This window comes from Hyperolius riggenbachi, chromosome 4 (genome assembly GCF_040937935.1).
Source record: "Hyperolius riggenbachi isolate aHypRig1 chromosome 4, aHypRig1.pri, whole genome shotgun sequence".
In the NCBI taxonomy this organism is placed as follows: Eukaryota; Metazoa; Chordata; class Amphibia; order Anura; family Hyperoliidae; genus Hyperolius; species Hyperolius riggenbachi.
This window is the reverse complement of record NC_090649.1, coordinates 382,529,477-382,551,052: the sequence shown is the minus strand read 5'-3', so window position 1 is coordinate 382,551,052 and position 21,576 is coordinate 382,529,477. Positions and strand designations below refer to the sequence as shown.

The 21,576-nt window shown below is 41.9% G+C and overlaps 1 protein-coding gene across 4 annotated transcripts in view; it reads right to left on the bottom strand.

Moving 5' to 3' along the window:
* The window catches only part of LTBP1 (latent transforming growth factor beta binding protein 1), a 264,927-nt gene that overhangs the window by 9,285 nt on the left and 234,066 nt on the right, over positions 1–21,576 (bottom strand). For all 4 annotated transcript variants that reach the window (XM_068232113.1, XM_068232115.1, XM_068232116.1 and 1 more), the window contains 3 exons: positions 20,595–20,732; positions 17,295–17,465; positions 7,565–7,684 (listed from right to left, as the gene is read on the bottom strand). In XM_068232113.1, coding sequence (XP_068088214.1) covers positions 7,565–7,684; positions 17,295–17,465; positions 20,595–20,732 — 429 coding nt within the window. The remainder of the gene's footprint in view (positions 1–7,564; positions 7,685–17,294; positions 17,466–20,594; positions 20,733–21,576) is intronic.

The window sequence follows — 21,576 nt, the reverse complement described above, 5'->3', positions numbered from 1 at the left end:
ATAGGTAGGGGGTAGTGGAATCTGAAGGTAGTTGGAAAGGTGTGTGTGTGTGTGTGTGTGTGTGTGTGTGTGTGTGTGTGTGTGTGTGTGTGAGGGGGGGGGGGTTTAGTCTGAGGTGCAGGTGGGGGGGGGGGGAGTTACTGTTAGGATTATCTGTAGCTGGTAATAGATTGGTAATAATACATTACCGATATTCTAACTATCGGCACCACCGGGGACCCAAATAAACAGGCGTGTGGGTATTTACATACACTGCTTTTCAAGATCCTGAAATTATAAACACCATAGATTTCTGGCCTCACACACACCGGACCGGACACTGCCAGGCGGATCACAGGTTTCAACATTCTTCTAGTTAGCAAAACTGAAAATGCTACAAGCGATGGGATCCTATGTTTCTGAGCCTATATTTTCCAGATGGAAATAAATAGTTGAATTGCCTCTTAACACTGGCCAGCCTGATATTGCGGGTAATATTCACAGTTCAGCCTTTCCAATGTTCACAAAGCTAGGTGCCATATGTAGGCCTGTCCAACTCAAGTGACAACTAAACAGCTGGCTTCTTCTCATTATATTATCTTGGAGCCTCCGTGGCCAACAAATCTGCTCAGGTCACGGCTTTTCTCTGGATATCTAGGCCTTCAGAATATAATTTTACAAATAAAGCTTGTTGACACTGATCTTTTCTGCTTCGGCACCACGCAGACAACATCCATCCATCATATAAGAGAAACCTAAAACCATATTCTGCTGTGTGTTGCGGAGGACTAAGCCAGAAGGGCTTCACGCTATTTGCATACTCTATTTATATCCATGATTTATTAATCCGCAATTCCACAACACACGTTTGGGGCTGTGTACTTGTTAAACTGCCAGTGAAATACACACCCTGAGTGATGCTGGATAAATCTCATGCATATCTTTCCTGCCTCGCTTACTGGCTGACACGGCTCTACATAATGTTTCTTTCACTGTAATTGATAAGCAAGGATTAACAACTCATGAGGGATATAAAAGCAGTTTTGCTGGAAGACGGATATAAAGCAGCCTGGATGCAGCCGCTCTGTGTACTAGATGACTTCTTGCCTTACTCTAGGCTGTCATGCTGCTATTGTGCACATTGTACACATTTTATGTTACAGAACAATATTTGCCATAGATCTGATGGAGATTTTACAGTTTGGGAAGGTAATGGCAGCTCTGTGGTAGCCACCTATTATTTTGCAGGTGCCGTATGCAAGAACATCAGAAAGACTTTGCCTGCACTGTCTGATGTTCTCACTTATGCATGCAGAACCATGTGTTGAGATATCGCACTGCTGCCTCTTTTTGTCCTAAACACAGTAGTAGTCACTGTCAGTGAATGGGATCAGCAGCGCAATGGATGTAGGCGGAGAGCAGCGCAGATGGTATGCATTGCGTTGTGAGCCTATGGCCATGTGCGATGGATAATGTGAACGAGGCATTAGTTATTCATCCAAGGAATTGCCAACATGGAAAAACCATTGTTAGCGACACTGCATCAATTAAGGGCGGTTCACACGGGTGGGTGCTGGTGGCTTGTTTCGGCATGCAGGACGAGGTGGATCCCGATGGTACACGACAACGACGGGCACTGGCAGCCATCCATCTGGCCTTAGAGGTGCTAAACTATATTTACTAAATCATATTATGTTTGACATTCAAATGACCTTTTCTTAAAAACATCATTCTGAATATCAAATGTGAATGATCTGAATATTCCAAAGAATGTTTAATGAACCATTTCTATTCTCAGGTCTAAAGTCATTTAAAAGAATATATCTAATTAGGAAAATCTACAAATGTAAAAATGTACCTACAGAAACAGCAAATACGCCATGACTTTTACATTGCTCTCATTATATTATATATATAGGAAACTTTGCAAGTTTAACATAGACGTAACTAAAGCCTGTCAGGATCCCTCCTGTAGCGTGTTCTGTCCGTTGCAGTGGAGCTGCAAACGGACAGTTCTGACTTATCTGCTGGCATTCGGTTGTGCATTCGCAATAAGTCTCATTGTCATTTGCAATCGCTCTGCAGTTCAGGGCAGCTCAGGATGCTGTAATCATTCCACGAATTGCTTGCTGCAGCTGAACTGCAGCCAGATTATGGATTTCCTGCATGCATGTTGTTGCATAATACTGCATGTATTTGTTATGAAAGTCCTTATCATTCACAGTCAGCTAGCAGATCAGACTAGCTCAGGATTTAGGAATTACCATTCAGCTGTGTGGGAGTTTGCATGTCTGCATCCATTGACTGATGTCCACATAAAAGTCTGCCTCCCATTTCAGACTCTGCCCAACATAGCGGTCAGTAGGCTGGTCTGCTGGGTCACTCTGTAATAGATCTGTTATTGTTGTTCAATGCGACCTTATAACTTGTGCTTTAGCTAGTTTCTTGATAAATATATATGCAGACTTGCTAATATATATTTATCCGTTAGTTGAGCCGTTTGTAATTTTTCTGTATTATTGTTTATTGCCTTGTTTCCATGCCTGATGGACGTTCGCTGCATCCGCGGTGGGTCAGTGAAGTCTACTATCCTGATTGCTTGGATTCTGCCATTACCACGTTAGTGACTGGTAGTATACCTGCTACTCTAGTTTCTGGGAATGTAACTATAGGCTGCGGTTGCTATTAGTTACATTCTTTCCTGTAGTCTTGCCTGCGTGGATGCTTGCTGGTGACTGGTTGTTAACCTGCTTGCTCTGCTTCTGTGGACGTGACTGTGAGCTGCGGTTGCTACTAGTTATGCTCCAATCTATAGTCCTCCCTTGTACCTGTCTGAATGCTTGCTATCGCTAGGGCACCACTTAGTCCTGCAAGCGTTCCGTCTGTCTGTGTATCTGTTTTGTTACTTAGCCAGAGGCTCAGACGGCATCCGCCCTGGGCAACAGTCAGTCAGTCAGTCTGTCTGTTCATTCGTTCTTTGTCTGGTTACTCAGACCATATGCAGCACAACATCGCACTGCGCTGTCGTTGTGTCTTATTTGTGGCGCTATCGGAAGCCCAGAGCTGCAGTTGCTCTGGGCAACCTGTGTAGCCTCTTCCATTATCCAGCTACTTAGCCTTGTTGCGCTGGGTGGTCAGAAAGTATGCCCCCCCCCAGCATTACAAAGCCGTTGTTAGGCATGCTGGTTTGTTAAAATGGCCCAGGTATATTCATGGCTGGCTTACACATTAACATCATTAATATACGTTTTTTTTTTAAAGAAGAAGTGAGAGTGATATGAAGACTGACATTTTCTTCTAAACAGTATGGGTTGCCTGGCTGACCTGTTGATCCTCTGCCTCTAATCCTTTTAGCCATGAACGCTGTACAAGCATGCAGATTCAGATGTTTGACAAAAATCTGCATACTTGTTTCGTGTGTGTGATTCAGACACTCCTGCAGCCAAACAGAGCAGCAGGACAGTTAAGCAACTGGTATTGCTTAAAATGAACATAAATATAGCAACCTACATATACCTCTTGCTTCAGGTTTTCCTTCTTTTGAACCAAAGAAGTTTATTGAACCAGGGGCGTAACTAGGCCCCACCGGGCCCCTCTGCAGAATTTCAGGGGGCCCGTTTTGTGGGGGCTGGAGGAGTGGCAGCATGAGGGGAAAGCCTTGGCCACAGTCGGCGGGGAGAGGGGAAGTTCCCCCCCTCTCCCTCACCTTGGGGCTCTCCCCTCTGCGCTCCCCTCCAGCTAGTTACAGTGTGGGCAGCGGCGTCAGATACATACCTTCTTCCGTGCGTTCCATCGCAGACTTCTCGCTCTAGCGGCTGACGTCACTTCTGGAAGTGACGTCAGCCGCTAGAGCGAGAAGTCTGCGATGGAACGCACAGAAGAAGGTATGTATCTGCCCGCCGCTGCCCGCTGCCCACACACTGTAACTAGCTGGAGGGGAGCGCAGAGGGGAGAGCCCCAAGGTGAGGGAGAGGGGGGTAACTTCCCCTCTCGCCGCCGACTGTGGCCAAGGCTTTCCCCTCATGCTGCCACCCCTCCAACGCCCACAAAACAGCCCGAGCAGGCCCCGCGGGCGCAGGGGCTGCAGGGCCTATTGTTACGCCACTGTATTGAACATAATGTAAAGGCATACAGACATATCAATGGGTGTAGACATTATGGCACTGTACATATGAATGTAGGTATAGATTTGTAGACATGAAGTATTTGGATATACAAAGGTGTAACACTATTAGATGCATCAGATAAGCTAATATAACCTCTAGTTAATAACATTAGAGGATATAGAGGCATAAAGGAGAGGAGGGCAATATTTGGTGTGAACAGCAAGCTGTCATGCTGAGCTTTCCCAATATAATGTAATGACCCATTAATAGTGTTTTAGGGAAGATTAGGACAGTTTTTCCAACGATCTCAAACCAGATGGAATCTTTTTTTGCGCTCCCTGTAAATATATACCAACTTTTTATATGGAAGAGAATTATTCACATGTTTAACCCATGTGGCAAGTGTGGGTGACGCGGGTGCAAGTCATCTGCACGCCACCTCTTGTCTAGCCATGAACAAAATCTCTGTTAAAAAGTTTTTTTGGGGGAAGCCTCCATCCCTTTGTCTTTAATGACTCCTAGTATACACAGTAATGGGTCTGAATCAATAGGGCAGCACATTTTGTCATGAAGAAATTGTATAACTTGCTTGCAAAAATCAGACAAGGGTGGGCATGTCCATATAGGGTGGAAGAATGTAGAGGAAGGAGCAGCACATTTAGGGCAAGTATCTGATGTTGCAGGGTTATATTTGGCCATCCTGCTAGAGATTAAATATGCTTAATGTATAATATACAGTATGTTTGGGTGACTCTGTGTTTCACACAAGGGGATACTTTTTTAACTATGAACAGGGCATCGTCCCAGTCCTCATCTGTAATATCGACTCCTGACATTTCCCATTGTGTTTGAGACGGGATAGTAAGTTTGAGGGCTTTATACTCTAGCAGGGTCTTATAAATGTCACCTATCATGTGTCTGGTAGTGCCCTCTTGAATCATTTTTAGGATGGGAGAGTGATAAAGGACAATGGGAGTTTGAGGAGATTGCTTAATAAAGGCCTGTCGAACTTGCCAAAATCGGAATTCTTGTGTTTGGGATATATTGTATTTCAAGGATAAGTCACGGGAAGATAGCAAGTTACCATTTTCAGTTATGTGCTTTAATATTATCCCTTTATTGGACCAGAAGTGGTGATCTGGGATTTTCAGGAATTCAGGAAGATAGAGGTTGTCCCACAGTTTGAAAAGAAATAGACTTTATCTAGACTAAGAACAGGCTGTAAGCTGCTGAGATATCACTGGACTATACAAGAATGTGTGTACACAAGTGTAATCACCTAATACATTCTTGAATGTAAGCCATCCGAATGCCATATATCATCTAACATACAAAGCAAGTGAGAACCTTTTAATAGCAAATTATATGAGATATAAAGCAATGAAACAGGCTATTCTTCTAGGCATCGGGAGACGGTATTAAACAGAAATATAATTGTCATCAGTAGCTAGTAAAACAGAAATTTAGAGTCAGTTTCTGAGAAGTATAAGCTGTTAAAGAGACACTGAAGCGAAAAAAAATGATGATATTATGATTTGTATGTGTAGCACAGCTAAGAAATAAAACATTAAGATCAGATACATCAGTGTAATTGTTTCCAGTACAGAAAGAGTTGAGAAACTCCAGTTGTTATCGCTATGCAAACAAGCCATTAAGCTCTCCGACTAAGTTACTCCTGGAGAGGGCTGTTATCTGACTTTTATTATCTCAACTGTTCCTGGACTATTTACTTTTCCTCTGCTAGAGGAGAGGTCATTACTTCACAGACTGCTCTGAAAGACTCATTTTGAATGCTGAGTGTTGTGTTGTGTAATCTGCACATATTAGAGAATGATGCAATGTTAGAAAAAACACTATATACCTGAAAATAAAAGTATGAGAATATTTTCTTTGCTGCTAATCTTCTAGTAATTATTCATAGTACACAACCAATTCACTATATCATTTTTTTTTTTTCGCTTCAGTGTCTCTTTAAGTACATTACCATTACTGCATAAGAGATGATTCTATAAGATAAGTTTGAACCACAGAATAGTTTTCTTGCCTATTTGGAGTGGACCTAAACTATATTTGGCAAACCTTCAAGAAACAAATCTTCATAAATTAACAATATTTGAGTCCTGTAAACACCAAGATAAACTGCTAGATTTTGTTGACTTCTCCATGATTTCCATATGGTCTTATAGCTACTGATGAGGCCTGGTTTCACCACTATGACCCAGAGACCAAAGCATTGGGAAAATCAGCTCTATTCTGCCCAAAAAGTGTTGAATCCAAGCCAGTTACAGCAAAATGATGGGTAATGCTTTCTGAAATTTTGGTGAAGTGTTAATAATTGTATTTTTCCATTATGGACAAATGATTGCAGATGCAGAGTACTATTATGCCAGACTGACAGGAAAATTATGGGAAGTGGTCAAGGAGAACATGAGAGAAAAGTTGCATGAAAAGTCCTCTTCCATCAGGACAATGTCCTGGAAAACTCCACTGTTGCTTTCACTGTCTTTGGTCAAGTAGGATTCATGCCAGTGAGTCAGTTCTCCCCTCCCTCTTATTCACCAGAAGGTTGCTCCATTGACAACTGCTAAATGGTGACACAATGAAAGCATTTTACTAATTGAAAATTGGGACCTATTCAGGAAAGCCTAAGTTTATGTTTGTAGAAAACATCTTATACACACGCTCAACAGCCATCTTTTATGCAGCACAATTATCAAACAAATTTTGTTGTGAAACAAGTTGAAACAACCAACAACAAAATACTTTGATAATTGTGCTGCATAAAAGACCGCTGTTGAGCGTGTGTATGGGACTTTGCTGTGTTTGATTGAGAATGTAATCTCAAAACTGGCAACTTTCAGAAACCTCATCTATGACCTTGGTAATGGCTGCAATATTTTATCTCAATCTAGGATTGCTGTGGAGATGTTTGAAGACTTCTAGTGATGCCCTAGTAAATCAGGCTCTATGAATCATATTAATGCTTTCTAGTTGTTTTATGAGTGTGTATAGTTCTTCCTAATCAGTGAGAGACCATTATAATTTAGATGGATATTTTGGAAGCAGTTCCACCAACAAACAAAACATTTCCTGATCACCTAATCTTCTGGCAGGTGCCCAGTCATTAATACTGTTCATCTTCTTTGACTTAATTCATAATATCAGAATTCATTGCACCTCTTTACAATACATACCAGTAGTTCTTTAAACATGCAGCAAGCCTACTTTTTCAAAGAAATACCATATCTCCTTTACCTTGAACATACATTTTAAACCTGTGAATTGAATATTCATCCTTCGTATATTACTTGCTGTTTACAGACATAATGGACTGTGTTGCATACCAAAGAACAAAGCAAGTGTTTTGGCATTTGGTGATAGTTTTATAAGTGGCAGTTATCACGGACTATATAACATCTTAACCTTAGTATGGACAGTAAATTACTTTAAAGTTATAGAGGAACTTTTATTTTACTTACGTTCCTGGAGGTTATAAGGATCTGGCTCTGTTATATAGTGGTCTGAAAAATGAAGGGCATCTTCTCCATAGGGCTGTCTGAACCTTGGTACTCGAAGGTTACATAGTTGTGCAAAATCGTCTGCATGTGAAAAAAGTAAACTTGTTAACACACTGATCTGGGGTAAAAATAAGTAATTTTATACTGACACATTATAAATCAAAATAACCATTTCCTGGAACCTCATTGAGTATCGAGGTAGTCATGAAGATCAGTAAGAGGGTGAAAATAAAAAGACTGACACAGCATGCCATAGATGTTTTTTGGAAGCCAAAAACAACTGTGTACCACATACAGCAAAGCAACTGACACTGAGAAGTAAGAAACAGAGAAATGATCAACAATAGCAGATTGCAGATGAAAAAAAGAAAAATAAAAGTCAAAGTGTTAACAAAAAAGAACAAAAAAAATATACCAACAAGAAAAATAAAGGAGTGGTACAAAGAGCTGGGGTGCAAAAGAAAAATGGCTGAGCAAGGAGAAGCCCTGGCACAAGGAAAATAGGTTTCTAAATCCTCACATTTTTTAATATGAAAATACAGTGTTAGTAAATTGTCTGTGCTGTAAATCATTTTTGTGTGTATTTAATTTTGTTTTGTCTTAACAGCTGAAATTTACAGTTGTGGCTACCCACAGCAAAAACTTTTGTTAATGAATCCTGGCTCCCCTAGGTTTTTTATTGGATTTTCTAATACAATAGTATAGTTACATATAACCAAGAAAGCAATTAGGATTCTTAAAACTGATCTCAAAAGGGTTATGACAGAAAGGTAGCATGGAACAATTGCATTCTTGGGAGGCACCGCATGGTGGTGGGCCTGCAGGTAGTTAATGGCTCCCCCTAGGTTTAACAAATAAATTACCTCCCAATAGTCAGGTACAGCCCTAGCAAGCTCTGTGATCTTCTGCCATTAAACAGTAGACAGTTCTTAATAAACCAAAGCCAGGTCTGTCTACAATGCTCTTCAGCCTACTTTCTGAATCTTTTAAATAATGCCTTTAATGTCACCAGATTCGAGTTACTAAAATTAGGTGCACAGTTTAGATTTGATAGACCCATTAGGACTGGTCACCACATGAACATGCGATTCAATATAGCTAGGACTCAATGATCTTCCAAGAGAGTGCAGAGTTGAGAAGTTTTGCAGAAATTCTTCTGTGGCAGAATACAAATTCCATGTGAGACAAGGATATACAGCAGAAAATATTTTTGAAGAGACAAAAAAGTATCAAGATGATGTTTAATTTTTGTGAAGGCCTGAAGAAGGTTTTTCCGAAACAAGTCGACGTTGTAGTCTTTCTAAACAATTGCATACTTCATCATGTTTTCTGTATCTGATAATGGGATGTTGTTTACAAAGATGAATTCATTTGAAGATTTGTGAACTGTTTTTACAAAATAACTTTTTGATACATTAAAATTTAAGATCATCTTGAAATTTTTTGTCTCTTCAAAAATATTTTCTGCTATATATGCTTATTCTCACATGGTTATATTATTGGTGTTCAGGTGCACCATTAAGGATATGGTTTTTGGTCTCCAAGTTTTCTCAATTGCAGAATACAAACGCAACAGATCACCCCAAAATATCAATGGTTAGAGATGGCCCGAACGGTTCGCCGTTGAATCGTTCCCGGCAAACTTCAGAGGTTCGCGTTTGCGGAGAACCGGGAACTTTTGCGGAAGTTCGATTCGGCCCCATAGTGCATCATTAGGGTCAACTGCAACCCTCTACATCACAGTCAGCAGGCACATTGTAGCCAATCAGGCTACATACACTCCCTCCTGGAGCCACTCCCCCCCTTATAAAAGGCAGGCAGCGTCAGGAATTGGACTCACTCATGTGCCTGCAGTAATTAGAGAAAGGAGAGCTGCTGCAGACTCTCATAGGGAAAGCTTAGTTAGGCTCTTGTAGGCTTGTTAGCTTGCACCTTGCTGATTATTATACCTACCTGTTGTTCACAGTGCACCCACTTACCTACGTGAGCGCACGCAGTGTGATATACCACTCCGTGCATACCTGTTAACTGCACCTGTGTGACTGCACATTGTATTAGTCAAGTCAGTGCATACCTTTCACTTCATCCCCCCCCCCCCCCCCCCCCAATATGGACAAACCAAAAGGCAGAGGCTGGTCACCTGGCAGGTCTGTTCGAGGGCGCGCTCTCATGATTTTGTGCGGCCCTCGACCAAAGTACAGTGTTCAGAAGGAGGCACGTGCCATCAACCCCCAATATTGTCAGGATGTAGTTGACTCTTTAACACAGAACACCTCAGCTTTCTCAGCTTCCGCACGAAAGTGTGACATTTCTTCCTCCTCCTGCTCTGATTCTAGCACCCCACTTAACACTCAGTCGGCCGCCACCACCAAAGTGCCATCACCCCAGGGCTTAGCGGTGTGGACATTTGTTTGTGTGTCTGCCTCAGATGAGAGCAATGGGACAACTACCTTACGAAGGCACATGATTACAAAGCATAAACTGCAATGGGATGACCACTTGAGGAAAAGCAGCACACAAAAGCAAAGCCACACACCACAGTGGAAGATACCAGGCCGCAATTTTTTCTCAAAAAAGGCGATACCTAAACTTTACCGTGACGTTGAAAGGCAAGTGGTGACATCTCTGGCACACAGCGGTCCATTTGACCATGGATGCCTGGTCTGCAAAACACGCTCAGGCCTGCCCGAAGACTAAGTCAGTCCCCACACACAGCATCTCTGCCTGCAGACCATGTGACTGCCTGCCCCAAGACTAAGTCGCTCCCCACACAGCATCTCTGCCCGCAGACTGGTTGACTGCCTTCTACACCACCACCAACAGGATCCAGGACTCCAGGTGGATTCCTGAATTTTTAAGGCCGCGGCTAGCAGCAGCCGCTATAATAATTTTTCTGGTGTTTGTACATGCCTGCCTAATTATTCTGGCTGCACTGCAGCTGCAACAACAAAGCAAAAGGCATGTACATGTGTCAATTCCCCTTCGTGATCATTACCTTGCCGCGGTGAAGGGGCTTGTGTATCACAATGAAGCAATGACCGCTGGCTATATGAGTGTCTCGGGGGGGGGGGGGGGGGCACACCCATGATAATAAGGTTGATGCTTCATTGTGGACAGACCAAACTCGATCAGCTGGACAGTCACTGTTGTTCTATCATTGAGCTACCACAGCCTGGCGACCATATGGGCTTGAAAACCGCCACGGCCTGCACTCTCGCCATGGTGAGCACCAGTCCGGCACGGCCATCACTACACAAACAGCAGTTTGTGGTGCGTTACACAGTGTGTTTGGTGTGTCAGTGTGAAGCAGTACTCTAATTACACTCACTGATTGACATATACACTTGCAAGATGTTGTAAAGCACTTTAGGCCTGCAATGTAGCATGCAATGTGATTTCTGCCCTTAAAACGTTGCTTTGCGTCACATCCAGATTTTTCCCCGGGACGTTTGGTGTCTATCCCACTCATCCATGCAAAAACTCAGATGTTAGACCCCTTGAAACATCTTTTCCATCACTTTTGTGGCCAGCATAAGTGTTTCTAGTTTTCAAAGTTCGCCTCCCCATTGAAGTCTATTGCGGTTCGCGGAAGTTCGCGGTTCGCGAACCAAAAATCGGAGGTTCGGGCCATCTCTATCCATGGTATCCAATTGCTCATCCTCTAAAGGCAAGATCTATATATTCATTCATCAGGACATCCTGTGGTGAAAGAGAACCAGCACTCTCTTTGTGGTTGTAATAAGTTATGTGAACTGCTAAGGAGTCCAAAGGAGCTTTCCACCAGTTAATTTGTGGGGGAACGGATTTATTGTACACTGTATTGGATAGAGCCTCTATGGAAATATGTAAGCATGTATCAAAGCACTCCTGGGGGCTCATGTATCTTAGGCTTAGAAGCAGGGTTTCAGAACATATAAAACACTGGCTGTGCAGCAACAATAGGAGATTTAGATATTTTAGATGGAAATTGTGGCTTAAAGATCTCACCAATATGTGGAATTTTAGGTATTATGATGATTACAGCAAGAGGGGGATTTCCTTAAAATGAAGCCAAATCAAACTCCAAAAATAGATTTTGCAAGATCTCTTCTTGGACAATAAAGACTAATTTAGAAATGAAAGTTGACCTTAATTAATGAAAGATGGATAATGACCAATTTGTAATAGAAGATGTCCTCTAGTCTATTACACTTTTGCAGCATAGAGAAGTAGAGTTATTAATGACAGATTCATTTCCTGCTAGCTGTCATTGAATTAACATATTTAAACCAGACTGGTAGTTCATTACACGCAAGCAGAGTCTGGAGAAAGCATCCGCAAGTTTGTATTCTGCGCAGCATGGTCAGCCAGCATTTACACTTTACCGAGAAGTGAGTCAGCTCAGGTGTTATTAGAGTAAGGCTTGTACAGTTAGGAAAAAATCTCAGAGGACAGCGTGTATAACAGCAAATAGAAAAGAAGGAAATTATGGTGTTAACCTGTAGCCACAGGACTAAGATGCACATTTCGTGGTTGCTGCAGGTCAGATACAGTTATGAAGGTCAAAGTCTTACATGTACTTTGTATAGCTTCACTTCAGTGATAGGATTTCTGCTTGTGCTGCTCTCTTTAGCTACATATGTATCTCTATACTGTGTTAACGTATAAGAAGTGATAATAGTATCGCCTGATCCCCTATGATGTACAGTAGAGTCCCAGTTATCCAGAACTCAACTAGCCAGCAACCACAACCAATCACCATAAATCGTTGGTAGTACGCACAGTGGTGAAGGCCAACTTTTTAGACTGTTTGTGGGCTATGTTGTGCTTAAAGACTGGATTTCATGGCTCCCCCAAAGTTAACATACTTTCAATTTCTGTATTTTAACACTTAATACAGAGGTCATGGTATGTAAATAGAGTGAGGCATTGTACCGTATTAGCTATGGCTATTTTTAACATCGAGTCTCAAGCAACACTTATCCAGCATCAGCCGATTCCCACCGATGACGGATAACTCAGACTCTACCTTACTAATTATAAAATACTTTTTTCTTATATATAATGCCAGATATGCAGTAAATGATGAATTCGAACACATCACTTGGCAATAACGTTTTTCTACAACTTAATTTAAAGTCTACACCTGAGTACATTACGATATCAGTACATCAGCTCACAATGCCTTTGGTCCAATGGTCACTCCTTCCGGTCAAGCTTTGTCAAGCCAGTTAAGCTTTGGACAAGGCAATTATAAAGTGATACGTTCTGCAAGCCATAGTGACTTGTCAGATTTACTGTAGGGAGGACAAAGAAAGGGGACAATTGATTGGTTGCACTCCAGGCATGATTAGTTCTCTTTGCAACATCTAATTAAATCATGCACACGATTACTATAAATCCTAGACTGTATTGCAGGCATCTGAATGATGGCAAAGCATGGATAGTGTTATCAGTCAGGACAGAAAGTAGACAACTATGATCATTCAACCTATACTATAAAATACAGTGACATTTATTGTGATTCAAGAGCAGTTTATATGAGGATTGGTGTAGGCCCTACACCAATCCAGCAACAATTAGTAGAGCATCATTTTTAGCACCTTACTCTCCTGTCACAAGCGTTGGGGTTTTATGGGTTCATTCCCTATCTGTACCCAACTCCCAGACAGTTGGACTCACAATATAACCCACTCTTTCTGCCCACTACCTGTCTGTGCTGTACGTACCAACATGATCGTGAAGGAATTGACCGGGTCTCGACCTGGATTTTGGCAATTATAGCCCAATTTATTGTCTCATAGCCACAGTAAAGCATGCACAATGTTTTGGCACGCAGGCCTTTGTAAATTGGGCTAGAATTGCCAAAATCCAGTTCGAGACCCGACCAATTCCTTTGCGATTGTGTACTTTGGCACTGTTTGGGTCCAGGTGCAGGCTGGTTGAATACCTGGTATTGAAAACTTTGCAAGCAGTTTGAGCGATTGGACAATCTTGGATTGATTGGCATGTAGCAACATTACCATGACATTTCCTAAGTATTCCTTATTGTTTGCTGCTGATAAAAAGGATGCCAAACTTGATAGCCTTCCAGACCTCCAGTGAGTAATTCACTTGTATCAACCGGGAGAGAATTCTTCTCAGGTCTAGTGACAGGTAAGCAACTGCAGTCAGTTGGACTTCCTGTTTCTCCTCTCTGGTAGGACATTTTCCAAAAAATCCTTTGGAGAATCCATTAGGGACAGGTACCAGCATCATTGCCTTCCTACTGCATTATCCATCAGGAAATACACAGAAGAGAAACAGGAGGTTCATCTCATAGCAGGCCCCCGGTTTTTCTCAGCACAGGAAGTGAGGGAACATCTTCATAGTGGGAGCCCACCTGCAGACAAACTTAATGGAGATTTTAAACCTTCTCAACTGGGAACTACAAAAATTCTGACAAGTGTCCCACTCTGCGTAATTAAGAAAAACAAATATGGTGAATAAACATAGTGTAAAGGGAAAGATATGCGGTTACTCCAATCAGCCACATCTGGTAATATGTCATTTTCTTCTACAGAGCAGGTTATACAAGCAATTCTGACTACTTGCTACAGGTAACACCAAGTTGTTCCTTTCCTCTGGTTTTTATAATCAGTGCTGCCGTCTGCAGAGCCATTGTTAGTATATTCAGACTCCTTAGGGGCTGACAATAACTCAAGTGAAAATGGAAAAAGCAACAAGAGACCAACTGCTATTCCCCCATTAGCAATCAAAAGATGAATTTACAAGAAAGCTAATTTTAAGGCAAGATCCCTGAAAAGGACAATTTATAGCCTGTTTTCCAGATGGCTGTAACTTTGGTCAGACAGTCACACATCCTTCCTTATGTCTGGGAGCTGCATCAGCACACTCCAGCGGAATGAGCTGCCTGTTTTTAGAAACCTCAGGTTTTCTATTTCCACATGACTACTGTGCATTTGCGTCTAAGCAAACACTTTCACAGTTTTATCTCCACTTTTCAGAAAGACAAATTATCTTTTTCTTCTGAGACATTACACCCCTTGTCTGAGACCGCTGATGTAAATCTCCCAGCCAGAAACCATGATTAGGTATTATGGAAAGAGTAAATATTACCGATGGCTATCAAGTGCTGGAGGAGGTCCAGGATATATATGTATGGTCCTACGGCTTCAAGGTGTAAAAGCTCATTTTGGAGCCAAGGCAACCACTTAGGCTGCCATAGAAAAAGTACAAAACATTATTCACCATAGTGCACTGAGGCTCATATAGGTCTGATGACTACCTGATTGCTTTTATTTGGGATCCAATGACCATTTACTGGAAATGACAAATTCTCCAGAAAATAAGTGATTATCTGTTGCAATACTTTATACAATGTATTAAATAAGCTTGACGACAGCCATATTCGGTGACTTATATCTACAGACCAGACTTTACCTTGCATCCGATTAGAACACTAAACACCAGGGTCTCAATAAGACTGAATCAGGCTCTTGGCAGTTAAAATTGTTGGGCTCCTGTAATACAATTTCTTCACCAATACTTCCTATAGTGTTGGATTGTGATGTTATATATAGCAGCTGTTTAATGCTGTACCCTCTGTCAGAAATGCATTTTATAGCAGCAGAACTGTTGTGCTTATATCAGATGCCGTAGCAATTTTTTTAGGTCCCCTTTTCTTCTCGATCTATACCTTTTCATTTGGCTTCTGGTTTCACCTGTATTCTGATGACACCCAAACATACCTTTCACACACTGGCCCATGTTCAATTCACTTTTTCTCCTAAGTTTTCTCCTTGGAGATAATTTTTTATCTTTTGTTTAACTAACTATTCCGCATGTACAAGCAAACAGAGGCGCCAAAAGGATAAAAGTCAATAAAAAGTTAAAAAACCGGGGGGAGGCCTAAGTGGAATTCCCTCCTCCAGATAGACACAGCAAACTTTTGATAGAGTTAAGCCAAATATTTATTTACATACTTCAAAAAGTGCAACATGTTTTGCAGGCATATCCCGCCTCCTCAGGAGCATAAAACTCATGCAGGTCTAGTACAATATTTGGTTGAACTCTATCAACAGTTTGTTTTGTCTTCTGGAGGAGAGAAATCCACCTCGGCCTCCCCCGATTTTTAAAAGTTTTATCAACTTTTATCCTTTTGGCGCCTCTCTTTGCCTGTACAAGATCTAAGTCCACCCTTGGTGGAGGGGTGTTGCCCCCTTTTTCCGTTCTACATAGAGCGACTTCTTAATCCTGAGTGGGAACAGGTCTAATCTCCCCATCTACCTTTACAGTGGCTTCCTGAATGGTAACCCTGGTGTGTGACTATTAATATCATATACTTACTCTGTCACACCGATATTACCAGTACATACTACACTATATTGGGTTCTCACCGTCTCTTTCTGTATATAAATTTTCAGCATTCTGCAATTGAAAAAGTACCCAAAAGTAGGTGAAAAAGAATTATCAACATTATTCTGAGTATTGTCTTGCTTGCTGGTGTCTTAAAAAGCATTTTTATTAAAGAGGTTTGAAAATATCACCTAGGAGAAAACTTAGGAGAAACAGTGAATTGAATAAGGGCCCTAATCTCTTGTCTGTGCACACAAAATAGGTACCGAGGTGGTCAATAAAATTCATGATTAGGAAAATTCCTCTTTGGAATTTATGAGTGGATATTTATAACAGACCCCAATAAGCAATCGTTCAGCAAATTGGCCACCTTTATTGAGATCTAGACAAGTGAAGGACTTGGAGATGAAAAGTTCACGTATGTTGGTAAGTCTGTTGCATACTGAGTAGACATTCTTAAAAGCATACATGTAAACATTTTGGTGTACGGTAAAGCCAAAATGTCGTTTTGTGCGCCTATCATGACCTTACTCTCACACTAACGCTCCCCTAGCTATGCCTAACACTAACCTCCCCTATCAAAACCCCCTATTGAAACAGTTAATTTGGTCCACCTTTAAATCCTAACGCTACCACCGCTAAGTACCATGCTCCATAATTACAGAGCTTGCACCACCCTGTAATTCTCCCCCTCTGTAGCCACCTCAGTGTCCACTTGCTCCACTCCCGTGTGTGCAGTAAATAGCAGCAGTAGCCACTTGTATCACTCACCAGACCGTGCGTGCCTGTGAGGAACAGTGGCTCCTCTCTCACTCACTCCTTCCCCCTTTGTGCCAGTCACCAGAGTAATGACGCAACCAGGATGTGCGGCTCTAGAGGGAAGGAGTGAGCGAGAGAGGAGCGGCTTTTCCCCACAGGCACGCTCGGTCTGGTGAGTGATACACGCAGCTACTGCCGCTATTTACTGCACACATGGTAGCGGAGCAAGGGGACACGGAGGCCGCTACAGAGGGGACACGGAGGCGGCTACAGAGTGGACATGGAGGCAGAGAGAAAGGGGAACACAAGGCGGCTACAAAGAGGAAAACAGAGGTGGACACACAGGTCACGGAAGTGCAGGGAGTCCCCGACATGCGGAGGGTATTATCTGCCGGTGATTGTAAGTTAGGGACTCCCTATTTTCAAACAATAAGATGCAGGGACTTTTTCTTCCAACTTTTGGGGAAGAAAAAGTGCATCTAATTGTCCAAAAATACGGTAATCCCTCTGATCATGTGACCAATTTATCTCTAATAGACTAGAGACTAGACTTTGAAAATAAATCTTTTCAAAATGTTTATTAGCAGTTCCTCACCTGAGTCCTTCACAGGGCAGAGAGCGCAATCCATTCCCCATGCTTCCCCAAATAAACAGCAGCATTCTGTATAAGTAGTCTGCCTGCCCACTAAAGGCCGACTGCACACATAGTCTTCACTGAGGTCCTGCCAGCACACGTCTTGGAATACATCTGTTTCATCTGTTGGGTCTTCGAAAAATGTAGAGTATGTTTCATTAAAATCAGTTTTTGTATTACTAAACAATTGTATCTTAAAAACAAAACAAATACAGATGTTTGACAAAAATAGAAGGTTATCCCTTTAACCTTCTTGTCGGTATTCCCAACCCAGGCTTGGGGTGAAAAAAAGGTGCTGCTAGCGGTAATCCTGAGCCTGGGTCGGGGTAGCTTCCGGGAGGAATCTGCAGAGAACGCAGCACAGTGGTGTTTACATCTCACCTCTCCTAGATCTGGACACTCGCAACCCTCTTTTTTCTGGCCCTCCGAAGCTCCAAATTTCTCAATTGAGATAGTCATCTGTCACATGACAGTGATCTCACTATAATGATAGAGCGCCACCTGAAGGAACAGGAGGAAGAAGCGCAGCTGTGGAGAGACGTAAATTCTATGTGGGGGCTGCTGGAAATCACCCAGGGATATGATTTTTTTTTCAAATTAAAAGCACAAAAAAATAGCTCCCTGAAATCCAGAAAGAATCATTCTGGCAAAGAGGTTAAAGCGGGATTAAACTCTGACATAACATTCAACATACAGTTATCATATTCGTTTTGTGCACAAGTATTATCGTTTACAAATTACAATTTCACAAAGTACAGTTTATCTGCTCTGAAAGCTGCCATTGTAATTTACTGCATAGCTGCTGTGTTTATATATTATAAAGTATCCAGTGTCTTCTGTGTACACTTTTTGTTTGTGTTCAGCTGAAACACTGTCAGAAATGTTTACTAATAGTGGCTGATAAGGAAACATAAACAAGATAATGTAATTACTTCCCCAATTTCTGATTCGGATTAAGGGCTGGTTCAGATGGACGTCTGCCAAGCCTTTACTCAGCGCCACGTTCAAACGCCGGCGTTTAAATCCTGGTGTTTAGACGCTAGGTTTTGAAGGCTTTTGGGAAGACTTCAAGGCTAGCAGTTTGGTCCCTACACTGGTTTCCCGGCATTTACTGCCTCTGAAAGCTACATATTGCTTTCGAGAAGAGACACAATGCCGAGATCTATCTCCAGGCCTTCATGAAAGCCTGCAAAATCTTGTCCCGAACCAGGCCTTAAGCTTCCCACTGGGGAAGAAAGTGCTGTGTTTAACTGTTTAAATGTTGTTCTGCTATCATTTTTTTCTGGTAGTAGGTGTTATGCTGTAAAGAACCTTAGAGCAGAGAAGAAATCTTGAGTTTCATACCACTTTAAAGGGATACTGTAGGGGGGTCGGGGGAAAATGAGTTAAACTTACCTGGGGCTTCTAACGGTCCCCCGCAGACATCCTGTGCCCACGCAGCCACTCACCGATGCTCCAGCACCGCCTCCGGTTCACTTCTAGAATTTCAGACTTTAAAGTCTGAAAATCACTGTGCCTGCATTGCTGTGTCCTTGTTCCCGCTGATGTCACCAGGAGCGTACTGCGCAGACACAGACCATACTAGGCCTGCGTAGTACGCTCCTGGTGACATCAGCGGGATCGAGGACACGGCAACGCAGGCGCAGTGGTTTTCAGACTTTAAAGTCTGAAATTCCAGAAGTGAACGGGAGGCGGGGCCGGAGCATTGGGGAGTGGCTGCGCGGGCACAGGATGTCTGCGGGGGACCATTAGAAGCCCTGGGTAAGTTCAACTCATTTTCCCCGGACCCTCCTACAGTATCCCTTTAAATAAGTATGCAAAATCATAAAAGAAAATGTTTAATGAAAGTAGCTTTAAAATTTAGTTTGTCTACACTTTCCCTGTTAAAACATTCTGATGTCTCCAAGACAGAAAAATGTTCTGACAATCAGGAAGGACAAAGCTCTTTACACATATACCCAATTAAATACACAAAGGGAAAGAATAAATGTTTGTTAAGCGGAATATAGCTGTGCAGAACTTTGTCCTGGTTTTTCTTTTAGCTTTTGTTTAGCTTGCACTGACTTTATTAAAATCTGCAATTAGTCTGCATCCCTTTCAAAAATGTTTGAGAAATAGCAGTCAAGTAATTAGTTATACTCAAACACACCTACAGTGAGAATTTTTTGTAATAAATTCAAGATACAGTGAATAAACATGAAATTCCTAGTACATGTGTACACATGAGAATGCATATGCACGACTGTTGTAGCTTACCTTTGAGCAACCTCGCTATGGTGTGCTATAACTCAGATGAGGATTGCAAAGCACTGGAGAATCTTAGTTAATCAGCTATTAAAGTGACTATAAAGTCTAAAATGCACTTGATGTTCTTCTAGAAAGTTATACTGACTTTGGGGGTTCTTTCAGTATAACTCCTCCTTGGAGACCCTTCATGTGGCGACTTATGGTGGTTAGCCCCACCCTCTTGCAGCCGACTGATGCAGCGTTCTCAGTATATCGATACAGAGAATGCCGGACCACTTGGCTGCAAGGGGTCAGGGCTAAGTTGCCACATGGAAGGTCTCCGAGGGAGAAGCCTAAAGAAAAAGGCTCTGACACACAGACAGGCAAGTTCAGCTAGTCCTCCATTGGAGTGAAAGTTGAAATGATAAGGACAGCGCTAATGTAGGTATCCTTTTATACTTTGCCTGGTCCTGCTGCATCCACACAATCTTGAAATGTCTGAGTGGGAATTGTAACTTTTTTATAAGTTTATCTTTGTAGTATTGAAAAAAATGGGTGGGTCTGCATATAACCAATAACCCCTCAGTATGCTGCAATACTCCACCACATTGCAGGCACAATCAGAAGCCCCAGTCTCGCTGTTAACATCTTATTCATTGAGTCTAATGCTGGGCATCTTCCACTTGATCGATTCCCCGCTCGATTCTGCAGGCGATTCTCTTATCTTCCGCTCTTTTTTCTTATCTTTTTCCATTGTCCTCAATGCAGAATTGAGCGGTGAAACAATCAGTCGGGAGATCGGACGTGTCAGAAATTATCTATCGAGCCATTTAAATAACTCAAAATTGAGCCGTGTATTCCCAGCATAATAGGCACAAAAGCACCAAATGGCCATTTTTCTGCTCTATCCACAAAATAGTTGTCCATAAGTTATTCAGTGTAAAATCCCATTGCTGTTTTTTTCTGGCAGCATTGTAATTTAATGATCTAAAGCAGCACAACCATAAATTATTCTGCAGAGTAGCAATAAATTACCTTCTGAATCCACCCTGATGCACCTTTTTCCTGTAGCATCCAGAACCAAAGGACGTGTGCAGAAACAGCTATAGGATCCATCCGTGTTTATACATTCACCGCCGATACAGCTGCTTGGGTCATCACATTCATTGTTATCTGAATACAGACAGAAATGACAAATTACACACTGCATATGCTGTTAATACTGACCCTTATGGGCTATTGTAACCTGCAGTGGGGATATTTCTGGCAGCCCAGTTCAAATGGGGAACTGGGAATGAGCAGTAAATCTCTAGCAATAAACTCACTGTGTAAAGCAGCTGTAGCAGTATACTTGGTAAATAAGTAGACGAGGCTGTGAAACTCGATACAGTTATGAAGGGGTGAAAACTGTAATGAATTTCTTTGTTGTGGCTTTAAAAAGAACTTCTTATTCGGTGATACTTTGTAAGGTTTATGTGTTTTTTGCTTACGCAGCAAACTTCTCGGAGAGCTAAAGAAGGGTCAGCTAATGTTCTAAGCTTCAAGACAAGAAAAAATATGAGTTTATGGAGAAAGTGTGGCATTAAGTTATAGAAATTAGCTGAATAATCACCCTTCCTAAAAACACATAATGAAAAGGACCCGCAAGTGAACTTTTATAGTGTGAGCAATGCAGCATCATTAGCAAGTCACCCAATGAAATAATTTAACGTCTCACCAAGGGTTAATGAGATCTTTGCAACACATTTTTTGAGCACGTCAACAACATGACAGATAAAGAAATTCCAAACACAACTTTAACATTACGGTATCAAACAAGATCCCACCCGGATTTTTAATCTCCTTAGTGGTAATCCCGAGTCAGGTTCAAGACGGAAATCTGCAGCTCAGAGCAGTAATCCTGAGTGAGTTATATGCAGGAGCTGCTACAGATCTCCCTGTGGTATGGTTTTTTTTTCTTGTTTTTACGATCTAAAAGCTTGTAAAAAAAATAGCATGGCTTTTAGACCCTAAATCT